Source organism: Myxocyprinus asiaticus, chromosome 27, assembly GCF_019703515.2.
Source record: "Myxocyprinus asiaticus isolate MX2 ecotype Aquarium Trade chromosome 27, UBuf_Myxa_2, whole genome shotgun sequence".
NCBI classification, from domain to species: domain Eukaryota; kingdom Metazoa; phylum Chordata; class Actinopteri; order Cypriniformes; family Catostomidae; genus Myxocyprinus; species Myxocyprinus asiaticus.
Window position 1 is genome coordinate 39,190,477 of NC_059370.1, and position 18,854 is coordinate 39,209,330.

General features: G+C 36.2%; 1 protein-coding gene across 4 annotated transcripts in view; it reads left to right on the forward strand.

Annotated features, from left to right (window-relative positions):
• Nucleotides 1-14,710, forward strand: part of LOC127417741 (janus kinase and microtubule-interacting protein 1-like) — a 38,165-nt gene extending 23,455 nt beyond the window's left edge. For 2 of the 4 annotated variants that reach the window (XM_051657933.1, XM_051657934.1), the window contains exons 10-13: nt 1,289-1,414; nt 1,823-1,906; nt 6,397-6,459; nt 6,557-7,290. In XM_051657933.1, coding sequence (XP_051513893.1) covers nt 1,289-1,414; nt 1,823-1,906; nt 6,397-6,459; nt 6,557-6,736 — 453 coding nt within the window. In that variant the 3' untranslated portion in view covers nt 6,737-7,290. Of the gene's footprint in view, nt 1-1,288; nt 1,415-1,822; nt 1,907-6,396; nt 6,460-6,556; nt 7,293-8,847; nt 8,944-10,107; nt 10,162-10,284; nt 10,351-10,745; nt 10,815-11,409; nt 11,488-13,802; nt 14,007-14,361; nt 14,428-14,644 lie in introns of those variants that run through there. The other 2 variants (XM_051657936.1, XM_051657935.1) reach the window with 2 other exon arrangements.
• Nucleotides 14,711-18,854: the final 4,144 nt, after the last annotated feature.

Genomic DNA, 18,854 nt, shown 5'->3' on the forward strand with positions numbered 1-18,854 from the left:
AGATAATGCCTTTAATTATTGTGCTTTTCATCTTCAGGAACTATACTAAAATGGGGTACTTTTTATAATAGGAATAATTCACTCAAAAATGACAATTCTGTCATCATTTACCATACGTTCACAATCTGACATTTTCGAATTCAATCATGTGTGGAAATAAATCGGATACGTATCTGATTTGTTTTCCTATGTGCCTTCGGTGTGAACAGCCAGGTCAGATTTAATGTGATTTTTACATCATTCTAACTCAACATTTGTCATTTCTGCACTTGATTTCCGGCATATACAGTATAGACTTGTTATTGTTTAAAACTTTTAATTGCGAGTCATATCTTTACTAGTTGATGCATTCAGCTCTTTTTTTAAAGAAATAAAATACAATTATAGGCTCAACAGTTGGATTCACTGATTCGTTTGGATTACACGTAGTAATCTCATGATACAGAGATAGATTAATGTACTGTAAATGTACTATACTGCCCTGCTCGTGCAGAAAACAGTTTCTGTGTTTCTTATACTGTATCAAAACGTGAATTCAATCAAGTTAATGGACATCTGAAAAGTCTTCTTACCTTACTTATGCTATGCCGTTTTTTTTCTGCCATCCTTCAATTTTATGGTGTTTCGCTCATAAGTAATATTACACTCTTGACCTTCGATGACAACTATATTGCAGCATACAAATCAAAATTACTTTTTTTAATAATACTTTATCCAACAAGATGGTCTTTTCCCATCACTTGCTGACATAGCTTAGATATATAGGCATTAAGTGTCCTATCCGCTTAAAAAAAAAAAAAAAACAGCTTATTACATTTTTAAATGTAATTTATTTCATTATTCATATTATAATGATGAACATGCCAGAGTTTGTTATACGCATGCTCAGGGAGTGTTATACGTATGTGGGTCAGTTTAGGGGCGTTGGCTGTTCAGACCAGTATCTGATATGGGCTACATTTAAAATGTAGTGTGTTACTCTGCTTCTGAAGACTTGGAATATAGAGCATGAGTCATATGGACTGCTTTTATGTCCTTTGTGGAGCTTGACAGCCCTTGTATGATTTTCATTGTATGGAAAAGAGCGGCGTGAACGTTCTTCAAAACATTTTCTTTATTCTTAAATGAGTTTGGAACAACATGAGGGTGACTAAATTTTCATTTTTGGGTGAACTATTTTTCAAATGTGACTTCATTTGTTCACCTTTTACGTTTAAAGCTCGCACTTACCAGGTCAGAATTGTAATGAACAAATGTAATGTATGGGATTGCATTTGTTATTCGCCAGGTCTTTTCCCGAGAGGAGGCAGAGTTGCGTTTTCGTCAGCTGACGCGAGAGTACCAGGCACTGCAGCGAGCGTATGCCCTTCTGCAGGAGACCACGGGGCCCCTGGACCCTGAACGACACTGCAGGGTGAGGGTCCTTGATGCCAAGCCCACAGACGCATGTTTAACCTCACCAACCCGGGACATTCTGAAGGATCCTTTTCCTGCAAACATATTTGTCTTCCTACATCTGAGCCTAACCACCGCAATGTTTTCACAATAAAATTCTCAATATTCACAAGCAATTTTCAAGACCTTTTCAGAATCTCCTTTGCCCGCTCTGGAATGCCATTCAGATATTCCAATCATAGCCAGCAGTCTAGCAAGCATGGCCGAAAATTCCTGCCTCGAAAACCGAAATTTCACATATTTCTAAACATAAATCTGAAATTGATTTGAAATTCAAGAAAGCCAAAATACTTTTGTGTTTAGACTATACGTACAGTAAGTATGCCCTAGGCTGGCTCTTTGATTGGCTGTATGCTCTGTCCGTCAGACACGGGAGCAGCTGCAGACGGAGCTGATTGGCTGTCAGGCACGGATTGCCGACCTGGAGCGGAGCTTGGCAGAGAGGGGGCAGGTAAATGAGAAAGAGGGCGGGGAGAAGAGACCCCTGACTCCACTCGCATTGGCTTTGCTGCTTGTCTTTCTGACAGCCATGCTTGTGTGCTGGCGCTACACACAAAGGATATGCTGCCAAATCATGTGACCATCCGGCTAATCCAAGCATGCAAATTCTCCTGCTGGATAAACAAATTAGAAATTATTGTCAGTGTTAAAGTAATTTTTAAAGCATAGTCAAAGTCATAATTTCTTTAAATATACTGTGCAAACCAGTTGTACAGCATTGTCAGCAGTTGTTCTGGTTTAGCACAGTTATATGGGTAATAGAGTGTGACGGTCTGGTTCCGGAAGCAAAAAATCCATATATTTTCTCCATAGGTGAAATGATTTTTAACGATAACTTATACACTTTTAAAGACAGATCTACCGTGAGCTCCGAGGTTGTTAATCGATGGTATATGCTTCTGCTGAAGCCATCAGTCTGCGTTATTTCAACAGAATTTAAAAATAATTGATCCTGCACACAAAGATCAACCAGTCAGAGAATCGCGGCCAACGAAGTGCACCAACCGAGCCTAGCTGTGACCACCCCATTTCATGACACACTGTGAATGATGCAATTGAGCCAGTCTCCTTACACTCTCAAACTACTTGTATAATTGCATATATGTAAATATATCTAAATATTTTGCAATAAACTTAAATGTATTTTTTCTATACTTACAGTTGAAGTCAGAAGTTTACATGTACTTTTGCCAAATACATTTAAACTCAGTTATTCACAATTCCTGACATTTCATTGTAGAAAACATTAACTTGGGTCAAACATTTTGGGTAGCCTTTCACAAGCTTCTCACAATAAGTTGCTGAAATTTTGGCCCATTCCTTCAGACAGAACTGGTGTAACTGAGTCAGGTTTGTAGGCCTCCTTGCTCACACACACTTTTTCAGTTCTGTCCACAAATTTTCTATCAGATTGAGGTCAGGGCTTTGTGATGGCCACTCGAATACCTTGAATTTGCTGTCCTTAAGCCATTTTGCCACAAATATGGAGGTATGCTTGGGGTCATTGTCCATTTGGAAGACCCATTTCCGATCGAGCTTAAACTTCCTGGCTGATGTCTTGAGATGTTGCTTCAATATATCCACATAATTTTCCTTCCTCATGATGCCATCTATTTTGTGAAGTGCACCAGTACCTCCTGCAGCAAAGCACCCCTACAACATGCTGCCATGGTGCCACCCCCATGCTTCACGGTTGGGAAGGTGTTCTTCAGCTTGCAAGCCTCACCCTTTTTCCTTTAAACATAATGATGGTCATTATGGCCAAACAGTTTAATTTGTTTCATCAGACCAGAGGACATTTCTCCAAAAAGTAAGATCGTTGTCCCCATGTACACTTGCAAACTGTAGTCTGGCTTTTTTATGGCGGTTTTGGAGCAGTGGCTTCTTGCTTGCTGAACCTTTCAGGTTACATCGATATAGGACTCTTTTTACTGTGGATATAGATACTTGTCTTCCTGTTTCCACCAGCATCTTCACAAGGTCCTTTGCTATTGTTCTGGGATTGGTCAGATGCTAATTGGCTAATTGCCTAAAGGCTTGACATCATTTTCTGGAATTTTCCAAGCTGCTTAAAGGCACAGTTAGCTTAGTGTATGTAAACTTCTGACCCACTGGAATTGTGATATAGTCAATTAAAAGTGAAATAATCTGTCTGAAAACAATTTTGGGAAAAATTACTCGTGTCATGCACAAAGCAGATGTCCTAAAGACTTGCCAAAACTAAAGTTTGCTAATATGAAATCTGTGGAGTGGTTAAAAAATGAGTTTTAATGACTACAACCTAAGTGTGTGTAAACTTCTGACTTCAACTGTAAACAACTATTTTAAATCAATAGTTTTATATGTTTCTATCATTTTTAATTAAATTACGTCATTCACATTGCTTCATGGGATTGTAGTTCATTCCCTCAATAAAGATTTTAAGTACACAGTCTTGTACTTTTTGTCTGATTTTCAAATAATAAAATAATAAAGATTTAATTAAATCTCTATGGAAAACAATTAACTGGAAAAATACTTCCGGAACTAAGACGGCTCAAAAAGTGGACAGGCACTGTTGCGCTCTATTTGACCACACTGTTAGTGTGAATGGATCACCTAATGTGTTACCAGTGCAAGTTTCTTACATGTTAACTTACACGCTGTACATCTGAATCAATCAAACACTTACTTACAGTGTAAAGGTTCAGTTTTTGGTGCTCTTTTGTGCCCTGGCATCTGCCCGTTATGCTATAATCTTGTTTTCAAAGACTGCCTTAACAGTAGATTTGAGAAATTTGCTCCATCCCGAACATTGACTGAAAACTCAGGGTATACTAGGGCATAAAAATATATGTTCTCATTTATTCCCATTGGCTATGTTCAGAATAGAAAACAGCTTACAGAATACTATGCAGTATATACTGTATACTATTTATTATACTGCCTGTATGTGGCGCTACATTGTTGTCAGCAACCTAGTCTCACAGATTGAATGTTACTATAAAAACTTTTTTGCAAACTGACTTTTACTTGCAGAATTCGACGTTTCGTCGCAGTTTTCTGGTGAAATTAACTCTAGAAGTGCTACAACAACTGTGTGTTTTCACTTTCTCACAAATCAGCTGACACGTGAGATGATACTGTCATAGAAGCTACACGAGATGATGTGGATGTTTCAGAAATGTGCTGTTCATTTCTCATTTTGCTTTTGGACACTGTTGATTAGGTTTAGGTGTTGGTTTAGGGTAAGGATGTCAGTTTTGTTTCTACCTCTCATTTGATTTTATATTACTATTGGTTAGGTTTAGGAGGTACGTTTTACTTATTAAAACCTCTATCGAATATTCACCTTAAGAACCTTGTCTGATTACGACACCATTTCACTCGCTTTTGGCGCCCACAGGTGGACATTTCAATGGGAAACTGCAGCCATACGTGTTATAAGGCACGTAGTAGTTTCGTTTTGCAAAAATGTTGCTGCAGTCACATAATGTTCATGAGACCAGGCTGGTTGTCACATAACCCTTAGATACTTCACTTTGTTGCGTGTGCAATTCATCAAGTTTGTTGTAAAATTATATTGATATTATTTGTGGTTCATTTGTCACACTGGAAATGGAAAGTCAAGTGAACCTCATTGCATTATGACATAGTGTCTGTACAGTGTGATCTGATTTTATACTGCGCATGTTAGTATGTAGTATGTCGTTCAGGTATTGCATGCAGAAAATGTGCATATTGTGCACAATATACAGATTGGGTAACACTTTATTTTAGGGATCAGAAATTAGACAGTAATTCCTGACAAATAATTACACTTGTAAGTGACTAGTTATGGAATTATTTGGCTTTATAACATATTTATTAAGCCTTTATTTGTTGATTTCTTATTCTTGCTTTATAGCCCCTTTATATTTGCTTTTGTCACAACAATGAATTTTTTTAGCTAAAAACAAAATATATCAATAGCTAGTGTGAATGCTCTGTGTGAATGTGCAGCTTATAAGTATGAAATACATGTAGAATACATATAGTATTTCAACAAAGCAGGGAAGGTTAGGTTTAGGGGTAGGGGTTGGTGTAGGGTGTTTGTGGGACTCTAAATAAACACAATAAACATGCTGCAGTGATGCCCCTATGCTGTATGGTATTTAATTAAGGGTGAAAATAGCATCTAACACTATTTGCCCTTAGTGCAAAGAGGATGATTTTTGTTGCTATTTACACTAAGCATCAAAAGTCTCTGCCTTCTTTGTTTATTTTATACTTATAAGTTGCACATTCACATAGTGTAATGAGAACCTATAAAGGATGTATTTTGGTATTTTATTAGCTATTGGTATCTATTGTTTTTACATAATAAGTACATTTTTAAGAAGAAAACAAATGTTAATGGACTATTAGTCAAGGGTAAGAAATCGACAAAAAAGGCCTAATAAATTCCTTATAATTCCAAACAAGTCCGTAACTAGTCCTTTACAAGTCCAATTATAAGTCATTACTGTCTAATTTCTGATCCCTAAAATAAAGTTACCACATATGGTATACTGCAGAAATAGTATGAGTAGTATGGTAGTATGCTATTCCAAACATAGCCAATCTTTTTGGGGCTTATTGATTGGTCGGTTCACAATGCATGTTTTTCATTGGTCAGCTTGCTTTTGCATGTGTTTCTTGTCTGTTCTCTGCTTGTCTCTCTGGTTGGTGTTTTTACCTGTATAAAATGTAAATGGACTTGCCTGCATGTGCCCTAATAAACCTCAGCCATTTCTCCATCTGCATCTCCTGATTTTATTTTCATGTGTGTGCGTGTGTGTTAATGCGCTTTGTTTATGTTAAGTTCAATGTTTTAGGTGCAATCAAGTGAGTAAGAGTGCATGATTGGTATAGTGACAAATTGGTCAATAAGTGCTTGTAGTGTAATTTGTAGTGGTGTGTATGTGGGTTTATGTAATGCAGGACTCAAAATGGGTGGAGGAAAAGCAAAATCTCATCAAGGTAAACCTGGAGCTCAGAGAAAAGGTAATGCTTTTGTCCTCTGTTTCCACCATACAGTCATAGCCAGATGCAAACTCTTACCGTTTCTTTTGGTGTGTGTTTCTATGTGTATGTGTGGTAGATAGTATCGTTGGAGCAGTGTGAAATGCGATTACGCTCAGAGGTTCAAGACACCCTGGATCAGAATGAACTACTTGAATTCCGCATTCTAGAACTGGAAGTAAGAGAATCCGTCTTGTTCCCACAGCACGCAACAGGGGTGGCCAATCCCGGCTCGTGTCTACATCAGCTACATACATAAATCCATTTTACCCCTTACATGCACAAAACTTGCACTGCATTTTTTATGTGTTCATGTTAAGTGGAAAATGTTTTCATTCATGCCATTTTGAATGTATGTTTGTTTTGTATTGCATATTTATATTTGTTTTATTAATTAATTGTTTTGATTAATGTACTGTAAGTTTCAATGGAATAAAGTTTTTTTGAAACTCCTCACCAATCCTTTTTTTTTTTTTTTTTTTTTTGACCACCTTTGCATGTGTTTGTTTTTGTTTTTTTGTGTGTGTATGAGATGTATTTTTGTTTTTTAAACCTTTGCTTAAGGCACCACAATGCACAAATTCACTATTATTTTATGGCCTTGTCAAAATTTGCTATGGAGAAAACAATATTATCATAGTTAACATATTAGTCCCAACATATTTGCTTATTTATGTTTTACTTTTGTGTGCTTGCCAAATGTTGTATGCATCCATTTTATGTGTAATTATTTCTTGGATCTGTGAAAATGAATCTCCAACTTATAACTGCAACTTTCCATATAAACACTGTGTAGTGCACAGTTCTAAGTGTTCTATTTCATTACAGGAATGAAACAAAACATTTGGTTTATAACTCAATTGAAACATCTGAATGCATATGTAGTTCCTATGGGCATTTTACTCACCATTACAAGGAATAATTGACTGCAAAATGAACAGTTTGTCATCATTCGCTCCCTCATGTCACTCCAAACCCGTATGAGTTTCTTTCTGACGTGAAACACAAAAGATGATTTGTAGAACGTGCACACTGTTCTTTTCCAAACACATTAATGCATGGGTATTGATCATTTTCCCAAAAGTTGGGGGGCTCAAAGGTACGGAGCAGGAAGGAGCTTTTTTTTTTTTTTTTTTTTTTTTTTTTTGAATAGTGATAAAGAATAGGGATTTTAGCAAATGTAAAAAAATGTGTCTCACAAAATGTTTTGTGCTCCCTCGCAAACGTTTGCTTTCCCATGCAAGAAGTTTTGAGTTACTTTGCAGTTATTTTAGATTCCCTCGCACAAAAGCTTTATCCATCCCTTACAAAAATTAACAGTAACAATAGTCAAACTATGGTATTTGTGGTAAAACAATACTTACCGCAATAATACTTATGCTATTTTACTACAGTAACTATAGTTGAACTATGACATTTGTAGTAAAACAACAACAAAAAACAAACAAACAAAAAAATTACCATGGTTTTACTACATTAACTCTAGTTGAGCTATGATTCAGTAACCACACAATTTACTATGGTTTTACTACAGTAACTAGTTAAACTACAATATTTGTAGTAAAACAACAGCAACCACAAGATTTACCATAGTTTTACTACTGTAACTATAGTTGAACTATGATATTTTTACTAACAACAGTAACCTTAAAATATACCATGGGGTTACTACAGTCAGTAACTATAGTTAAACTATGATATAGTAAAACCATAGCCACAAAATTGACCATGGTTTTACTACAGTAAGTTAAACTATGATCAGAATCAGAATGAGCTTTATTGCCAAGTATGCTTACACATACAAGGAATTTATCTTGGTGACAGAAGCTTCCAGTGCACAAACAATACAAAACAGAGATAATAAAAAAAATTGAATAAAAATAAAAAGCGAATAGAAAATATAAGTATATATTGAAATACTAGAAATACACGATAAGACTGTGTGTGTCTGTGTCTGTGTCTGTGTGTGTGTGTGTGTGTGTGTGCGCGTGCAAGGAATGTAATGGCAGAAGAGGTAGGATATGTTGGATAAATATAAATAGACTAAGCTGTGTATTTATATTTATCAAACATATCCTTCCTCTTCTGATATTTGTAGTAAAACAATATTAACCACACAATTGACCATGGTTTTACTACAGGAACTTTAGTTAAACTGTGATATTTGTAGCAAAACAACAGTCACCACAAAGTTCACCATGGTTTTACGACAGTAAAGGTAGTTGAACTATGTTTACTATAGTAAGGCCATGGTTCATTTTCATAAGTGTTGGATAAAGCTGTAGCGAGGGAACGTAAAACTATTAGGCTACTGAAAATGATGGATTTTTTCTTTGTACATTTTGCGAACATTCTTCTTTTGACCAATAGGAGAGGGAGCGCCGTTCTCCTGCCTTTAACCTGCAAATCTCTGCCAATGAAAACAACAGTAGCCTACAGCTATACTGTCAACAGGAAGGTGTCAAGGTAAATACATGATCAAACGCACATTGCTGTACGCCTGTATGTTATAATGTGTGGATTTGAAAGAATATATATATATTACCTACTATAGTAATACTACAGTACTTAAGTTATCTGCTATTAAAGGCAAAGTTCACCCAAAAATGAATTACTCGCCCTCATATTGCTCCAAACCCACATGATTTTCTTGCTTCTTTGGAACACAAAATGAGATGTTATGCAGAATGACAACCTTAGTCTACGCGCACATTCATTATATGGAAAAAAGATACAATGAAGGTTAAAGGGATAGTTCACCCAAAAATTTTAATTCTCTCATCATTTATTCACCCTCATGCCATCCCAGATATATTTGACTTTCTTTCTTCTGCCGAACACAAACAAAGTTTGTTAGAAGAATATCTCAGCTCTGTAGGTCCATACAATGCAAGTGAATAGGTGCCAACATTTTGAAGCTACAAAATGCACTTAAAGGCAGCATAAAATTAATCCATATTTTTAGAAGTGATCTGATATGATAGGTGTGGGTGAAAAACAGATTAATATTTAAGTGCTTTTTTTTTACTATAAATTCTCCTCCCTGCCCAGTAGGTGGTGAATTGCATGAAGAAAGTGAAAGTGAAAAAAGGACTTAAATATCAATCTGTTTCTCACCCACACCTATAACAACACTTCTGAAGATTTAGATTTCACCACTGGAGTATGGATTACATTTATGCTGCCTTTATGTGCATTTTGGAGCTTCAAAGTTTTGGTCAGCATTCACTTGCATTGTATGGACCTTCAGAGCTGAAATATTCTTCTAAAAAATCTTCATTTGTGTTCAGCAAAATAAAGTCATACACATCTGGGATGACATGAGGGTAAGTAAATGATGAGAGAATTTTCATTTTTGGGTGAACTATCCCTTTAATGGTGACTGAGGCTAACATTCTGCCTAACATCTCCTTTTGTGTTCCATGGAACCAAGAAAGTCATATGGGTTTGGAAAGACATGACGAGGTCTGGTGAGTAAATGATGACAGAATTTACATTTTTGGAGGAACTTTCCATTGATGATTAATTCAAACAGACCACACTGCATGGTCACGCATAGAAGCATTTATTATGATAACACCTAAATAGGGTTATGTATTGTCATGGCATTTGGATGTGTGTTTGCTTTAGGATGTCATTATTCCTGACCTCATGAAAAAGCTTGACATTCTTGGGGATAATGGGGTAAGAACTGTGTGTGTGTGTGTGTGTGTGTGTGTGTGTGTGTTTATGCCATGATATGTGCATGCAGTGTTCTTGTTTTTCACAAATGAAAGTTGAAATTAATGTTTTATTTCTCACTGACAGAACTTGCGGAACGAGGAACAAGTCACAGTAATTCAAGCAGGGACTGTGCTGTCTTTATGTGAAAAGGTGTTGTCTCTAACCCTCTTTCCTCCCTATCAAATCTTAAGTTTAATTTTATTGGACCCCTTTTCTAAAAAGTTAGCCATTTTCTAAAAGGTTATATGTTATCTGACATTTGATATATTTAGTAAAATTCTGTTCTAGGCCTATCTAGTTATGGGTATAGACACCATAGTGACCATTTCAATTAACTGATTCAATGAAAGTATTTGTCATAAATGAACAACATGCTGTGTGTTACATGACTGAAAAATATATCCTCATGAAGCTAAAAAATATCCCTCAGTATTAATCACAGGGATCAAATATCACTCTTTAATTAGTGTAAAATAAATTCTAACACAAATGTAATTGTTGGTTTAGATTCATTCTCTTTGTTTTACCATTTCTTTTGTAACCAGTGGTTGAAACAAATAGACAGTACTGAAGCTGCACTGACCCAGAAGATGATCGATCTGGAGAATGAGAAGGTGGGAACTGAGAACATTCATTCATGTCATCTTAGATGAATGTCTCATATTGTCTGTTCTCAAAGCTGGTCTGTTGAAAGATGAAGCTTAGTTACATTTCATTAAAAATGTATCAATTCGGGGGGCCTGGGTAGCTCAGCGAGTATTGACGCTGACCACCACTCCTGGAGTCGCGAGTTTGAATCCAGGGCGTGCTGAGTGAATCCAGCCAGGTCTCCTAAGCAACCAAATTGGCCCTGATGCTAGGGAGTGTAGATTCACATGGGGTAACCTCCTCATGGTCACTATAATGTGTGGTTCTCGTTCTCGGTGGGGCGCGTGGTGAGTTGTGCGTGGATGCCGTGGAGAATAACGTGGGCCTCCACATGAGCTCAACAAGCCATGTGATAAGATGCGCGGATTTACTGTCTCAGATGCGGAGGCAACTGAGATTCGTCCTCTGCCACCCGGATTGAGACGAGTCACTACGCCACCACGAGGACTTAGAGCACATCGGGAATTGGGCATTTCAAATTGGGGAGAAAAGGGGAGAAAAAAATTAATAAATAAATATATAAAAAATTATAAATCTGTGTACTGATGTTATCATCAACAGGAGCTGTTCAGTAGACAGAAAGGTTTCCTGGAAGAGGAACTAGACTACAGGAAGCAAGCTCTTGACCATGCCCAACTGGTGAGATTGTAAATGTCCCTTTTTTTTTCCTTTTTTTTAAACAAGTGTCTTTGAAAAGAAGTACTAGACCAAAAATATTGCTTAAAATAAAATGTAAAGAATAAAAGAAAAGTCTTTATTTGCTTTATTTATTTATTTATTTATTTTTTTACAATTTGGATGGTTGATCTTGACAAATGCAGATTTCTACAATGAATTTAATGACATTTAAACAAACAAATGATGGGACTGGCCAAAATCAACGTTTTATTAAAGAGACATTTGATAAGTTTAAGTAATAATATGCTAATATTACAGTATGTTGGAATACTGTAGTTTCATCTCTCCAAAAAACATGAGATTTGTGCCAAATACATTAAAAGTCAAGTTTGTCTTAGATAAAGCCAAGTCAAGTCATTTTTATTTGTATAGCACTTTTCACAACATGCATAATTTCAAAGCAGCTTTATAGAAAATCATGCATTAAAAAAAATAAATTTTAACTGTAATATCTATAATGTCTTACAGTGATCATTGTGTAGTTTTATTAAATATGATTTAAAAATGTGTATAGAAATTAAATTATTAAATAATAATTGTATTTAGAACCCCTGTGAGCAAGCTGAAGGTGACTGTGGCAAGGAACACAAAACTCAATAAGATGTTGGTTAATGGAGAAAAATAACCTTGGGAGAAATCTGCCTCAGTGTGGGCCAGTTCCCATTTTTACTAAACAACATGAATACAATGCCAATATAAGTTATTTGTGTGCAGTGCAAGTCATGGTTTTAAATTGGTAAATTAAGTAAGCGTTAAGGTCCAGTGTTTTAAAAAGTAAAAGAAAATATATTTTATGATTTTTTTAATGACTAATGTCTTTGAAGTCCATCCTGGATTAACTGCAGAAGTTCACATAGATGCATTGTCCTTTGTTAGTTGGCTGATGAAGGCTTTTGTTGGCAGTTAAATGATAGTCTATGTATTCAATTTCAAGAGTGTAGTCCATCAATAGGTGATGCAGGCAGAGATAAATGATGAGGTGCATCACAGTTCAGCCTACAGGTCATTTCAGTGAGGTTTGGTGGGGTCCATCCTAAATCCAAGGTTCAGGCAGTGGCTTATAAAGTATCCGATGTCTTACAGTTGGAGTTGGCATCAGTTCATCCTCAGAAGTCAAAAAACTGAAGCGATGTCTGGCTAGCACCGGCTGTAGTTTGTCATCATCTCTCAGCAACACAACTCTGACACCAAGCAAGCACTAGAAGAGAAATGCAGCCGCGATCAGATGATAAGAACAAGTCATTTATAACTCCAATAAGTGCAGTCTCTGTACTGTGATGGGGCCTAATCTTGACTGAAATTGTTCATATATACTGTTTCTCTGTAGAAATGAACATAGTTGGGAGGACACTACCTTTTCTAGTATTTTCGACATAAATAGTAGTTTTGAAATCGGCCTGTAATTAGCCAATTCTCCAGGGTCAAGCTGTGGCTTCTTAATAGCAATTTGCTATTATGCCATTTTAAAGTTTCTTGGGACATGTCCTAAGGATAGTGATGAGTTAATAATATTAAGAAGAGGTTCTGAGATTACAGGGAATACCTCTTTTAAGAGCTTAGTTGGTATTTGATCTAACATACATGTTGTGGCTTTTGAAGTTTTGTTAAGTTTTGTTAGCTCTTCATGACCTATGACAGCAAAGGATTGAAGTTGCTCGTGAGCAAAATTATGAGACACTGTTTTCTGAGGTGCTGTGATAGATGATTGCATAGTTCCAATTTTATTTCTGATTATTTTAATTTTATCAGTAAAGAAATTCATGAAGTCATTTCTATTTTGCTGCGACGGAATATCTGGTTCAATCCATGCTTTATTCCAAAACAATTTAGCCACAGTATTGAATAAACACCTAGGATTGTTATGGATATTTTCTATGAGTTTGCTCAAATATGCTGACCTGGCAGCTTTTAGTGGCTGTCTGTAGCAACATACACTATCCTTCCATGCACAGCGAAATACCTCTAATTTTGTATTCTTCCACTTGCGCTCCATTTTCCGAGCTGTTCTCTTGAGAGCATGAGTGTGATCATTGTACGACGGTGCAAGGCTTTTTTCTTTAGTTTTCTTTAATCCAAGGGGGGCAACACTATCAGGAGTGCAAGAGAAGACTGTTATTTCATCAAGTTCTTCTAGACTTTTTGGCTTACTGAGTATGTGAGACAATTCTGGAAGATTATTAGTGAAGCTGTCTTTAGTGGTTGAAAGAATAGTTCTACCTGAATGATAGCATGGTGTAGATTGAGTACTTTTTCTGTTGTGTGTTTGTCATCTTTAGAGGGTACAAGAGCTGGAGGCCACATTGTATGCTGCCCTGCAGCAGGATCCAGACAGTTGTCTGGGGGAGAGTTTGAGTGACAGACAGCGAGCAAAGCTGGCGGAGTCAATGGACGCGGTGCGCAGACAGATCCTCCGGCAGAGTCGCCATGCCGACACACTAATCCTACAACAGCGTATGGAGCTCCTCCAATCTGCACAGCAGGTCAGGATGGGTGTAGATGTATGTGTACGTGTGTGTGTGGATGGTGATAATATGGCATTTCTTTAAGTATAAATACCATGGTACAGTAATATGGTTAAAATTCAGTGTCATGGTATATATCATAGTACCATGTTATTACCAAGTGGTGCCATCAATGTTCCATAGTACCACCACATTATACTTTATGTAAGGGATTCTGTAATAATATAAGGACTAGTATGTAAATTATATGATGACATTCAGGATAGTCAACTTTTCTGTATGTAATTTTCAGGGTCAGAAATGTTGTGCCATGCTTTATCTACAGTAGGTGGACTCTAGTGTTTCTTTTAATTCTTTATCATTTGTCTTATAGAGAATCAGAGAGCTTGAAGACAAGATCGACATGCAAAGAAGACTAATTAAAGAGATCGAAGAGAAGGTGTGTATAAATGTGCCTCTCATTTATATGAGTTAGACAAAAAATTGGATACAACTCTGGATAGAAACTCCTAAATGTCCATTTGTTATTAGTTGTTGACAGTTTTGGGGGAAGTAGCTATCAATTCTGTGTAAGTGCAAATTGCATTCGTCTGAGACTGATTTTTCTTCTCCTTTCCTCTCTCTTGTTTGAAATTTGTGTTTATTATAATTTATAGTTTTTGTTCCTTTTCTTGTTTTTCTCCCTAGCTTTTATTCTCTGGCCTTAAACCTCCCAGACAAAAATTTCTGTCTCTCTCTCTCTCTCTCTCTCTCTCTCTCTCTCTCTCTATATATATATATATATATATATATCTCACACACACACACACACAAACATAGGTGCAGTATCTGAAGGAAGATACAGACACTTGCCACTGGTCTGGAAACCTTTGGACAGATATTCCTCAGTTTGTAGTATAAAATCATGTTTTTAAGTATTTTATGACATATTTCCAAAGAGAAATGTTCACATCCTAAAAGGTCCCACTGAAGCTGCTAAATTCCTTTTTGTCTGACTGAAAAATAGCGTGAAGTAATATAAATGAAATGTACCCTAACCATTTGTTATAATGAGTATTTAAACACACCTCAACCCTTGTTGAACAACTGCATTTAGTTTCAATAAATACAATTTTATTTTTTTCATATATGGTTTTAAAGATAACTGTATATATATATATATATATATATATATATATATATATATATATATATATATATATATATATATATATATATATATACACAGTATATACAGACATTTCAGGAAAAAAACGTTTTGATGATACAATGTAAGTACTTAAAAATATGAGCTGCATTTTGGCATTTAAAACCTTTACTTAATTTTGCCCCAGAGACTTCCATTGTAATGTAGGCCTAAATGTAATTTTTTCTTAGTTTTTACAAACTGGGGGATTAATCTAAATTATTGTCTATGGTGATCAATAGCATACCACAGATAACATCAATAGAATTTAAATGAATATTCCAGGTTCAACACAAGTTAAGCTTTGCTTAAATGAACTGTACAAGTCAGACCACCTACCCATTTTTACCAATTTTGTGAAAGCAAACATTTTTAACCTAATCCAATAGGTGGCAGTAAAGAGTAATTATCAATCCATTTTTCACTCGCTGTCTGGAGCAGAGTCTCCCGCAGACCTGATCTGACTTCATGTTACCTTGCTAGACTTACCATATGGAGAAACTCGCAAAATTATTGGTGAGAAGACCAGGTGCTGCAAGAAAAGTATGAATGAATAGAGACTGAGAGAGAAGGGGAGAGAAGCATTGAAGAAATCAGCCGGAGTGAGACTGAACACCTCAGAATGTTCTCTAACTCACTGACAAGGAGGAAATAAGCCTCCCATGATTATCTATGTACAGCTTCTTGAGCCAGAGGGATTACTGTATCTCAGCCAAAGCCTCAACAAACTCGCAAGTCAAAAATAGAGTATTGGATTAAAAAAGAGATTTGATTAAATCACTGTGAGTGACATGATTAAACATAGCACAGATTTGGAGAGAATGATGAATGATTGATGAAGTATGACTGACAGCTTACGCAAACCACTGAAAACAAGCAAAGTTAAAATGCGTGTTTTAAAAAATCACTACAGCTGCTGAAATCACATTCAACATCTTCAAAATTTTTATTTTCAGAAAACTTTAAGAAAACTTACTCACATACACAAACACACACACTTCTGTCTGTCTCACTAGGTGCCTTCTGGCAGAGCATATTTATAGTTAAGAACAGAAATTTGGTGGGGATGACAGAGAAAACGGGTGTAGACCCCTATGCCACTGGTGACGCAGTCACTTAATCACCCCGAACTCATTCACACCAGCCCCCTCCCCATATATTACATTTTGTATGATCATTCCATTCATTGCTCAGTGGAGTTGCTGGTACTCCCCTATTGTAAGATGGTGCCCCTGCAGGGAGACTGCATAATATGCGTATAGGGAGTGGCAATACCAGTCAGTAATACTATGTTGAAGATGAATAATACCAAGAATAATACTAAGAAATTGACCATTTATTCAGATGGTCCCTTACCACATCCTTCACAGTTTTAGCAGTAAATGCTTTTTGAGTTATTCATAATAAAAAGAGTATATCCTTTCTTATTTGCTGAGAACTTTCCTGACCCGTGAATTATAAAAAATATAATTATTTTTATTTCTTTGATTATTTATCTTTATTTTATTTATGTATACATCTTTGATCTGTGTTGGTTTATATATATATATATATATATATATATATATTAAAGAAGTTTTTCTTTTTCTTTTTCTTTTTTAGTTACATTATTTTTTTACTTTTCCTTCGCCTGTACTTCTTGTTTTATGACTCAGTGATAGTATTCATACATTGTTGTATCTGTGTAATTTTGTACATTTTATTGAACATTTATATTGAACTTCTGTTTTTCAATTAAAAATAAATCCACAGTTTTTGCACAATGTGTGGACTTTTCAGACGGTCCCTTACCGCACACTCCACAGTATTAGCACGTTTCAGCACAATGTGTGGATTTTTCAGACGACCCCTTACCCACTGTATGAAAAATTTCCAACTTATATCAACGTTAAATTAACGATCTGGAACGATTTCGCCGTGACGCCATCTGATCAGCTTACGAGACCAATCGCGTCCCGAATTGATTCGATACGGGACGCATCATTTCACACTTAAATACGGGACGATCCTGTATGCAAAGTGTACAGCGGGAGGAGGGGTGGAAAAACGGAAGAAACCCGGTAAAATCGGGAGTGTTGGCACTTGGCAGGTATGACAAAGTATTTAGCAAAATATTCACATATAATATTATTATATTAAATTTAAATATTTAAGCAGTTTGGGAGTGCAGGGAGACCAACTGGGTAGCCCACTTTTCAACTTTTTCAATCAATTGTAAAAAAAAAGATTTATCCAAAGATTAAACGCTTTTTCTCATTGAATGTCTTGTTTCACTTGGAAATGCATCAGAATACGGAATTAAAAGTGGACTGCAAGTTTCATGTTGGCTTTAAAGTTAGAATATGTGAGAGTGGTAGAGGATTTACCTGAAAACATAAATAAAACTCAAATCTCACTGCTTCAAGTGCCTTAAATGCACATTCCATCTAATGTACACTTACTATGTGAGTGGTTGTGTAGTGGACTAAAGCACTGAACTGGTAAACGGAAGGTTGTTGGTTCAATCCCTCACAGCCACCACCATTGTGTCCTTGAGCAAGGCACTTAACTCCAGGTTGCTCCAGGAGGACTGTCTCTGTAATCAGGGCACTGTAAGTTGCTTTGGATAAAAGCATCTGCCAAATGCATAAATGTGAGTGTACACTACATTTTTTGCACACTCATTAGTCATTTGTCATACATTTTTAAAGATTAAGGGCTAAAATGCACACTCCAACTGATGCACACTAACTAGTGTATACTACATTTTCGCACACTCACTAGTCATTTGCCTTAGTTCTCTAAAGTGTGCTGTTCCCTAATAGATGAAGCCCTGAAATGCACACTCCATCTGATTCACACTAAGTAGTGTACACTACATTTGTTGCACACTCATTAGTCATTTGTCATACATCTTTAAAGTATGCTGTACCCTAAAGATTAAGGGCTAAAATGCACACTCCAACTGATGCACACTAACTAGTGTATACTACATTTTCGCACACTCACTAGTCATTTGCCATAGTTCTCTAAAGTGTGCTGTTCCCTAATAGATGAAGCCCTGAAATGCACTCTCCATCTGATTCACACTAAGTAGTGTACACTACATTTGTTGCACACTCACTTGTCATTCGTCATATTTTTAAAGTGTGCTGTTTCCTAATAGATTAAGGCATGAAATCCACACTTCATCTAATACACACTATCTAGTGTACACTAAATTTTAGCACACTCAGTAGTCATTCGTCATACTTCTTTAAAATGTTCTGTGCCCTAATAGAATATGGCCTGAAATGCACACTCCAACTGATGTACACTAACTAGTGTACACTGCATTTTTTGCACACTCACTTGTCATTTGTTATACTTCTCTAAAGTGTGCTGTTCCCTAATATATTAAGGCCTGAAATGCACAATCCATCTGATGCACACTAAGAAATGCACACTAAATATTTTGCACACTCACTTGTCATTCGTCATACTATTTTAAAGTGTGCTGTTCACTAATAGATTAAGGCCTGTGATGCACACTAACTAGTGCACACTACAGTTTTTTGCATACTCACTTGTCATTCATCATACTTCTTTACAGTGTGCTGTTCCCTGAAATGCACACTCCATCTGATGCACACTAACTAGTGTACACTACATTTTTTTTGCACACTCACTAGTCATTTGTCTTACTTAAACATAAAACTTGA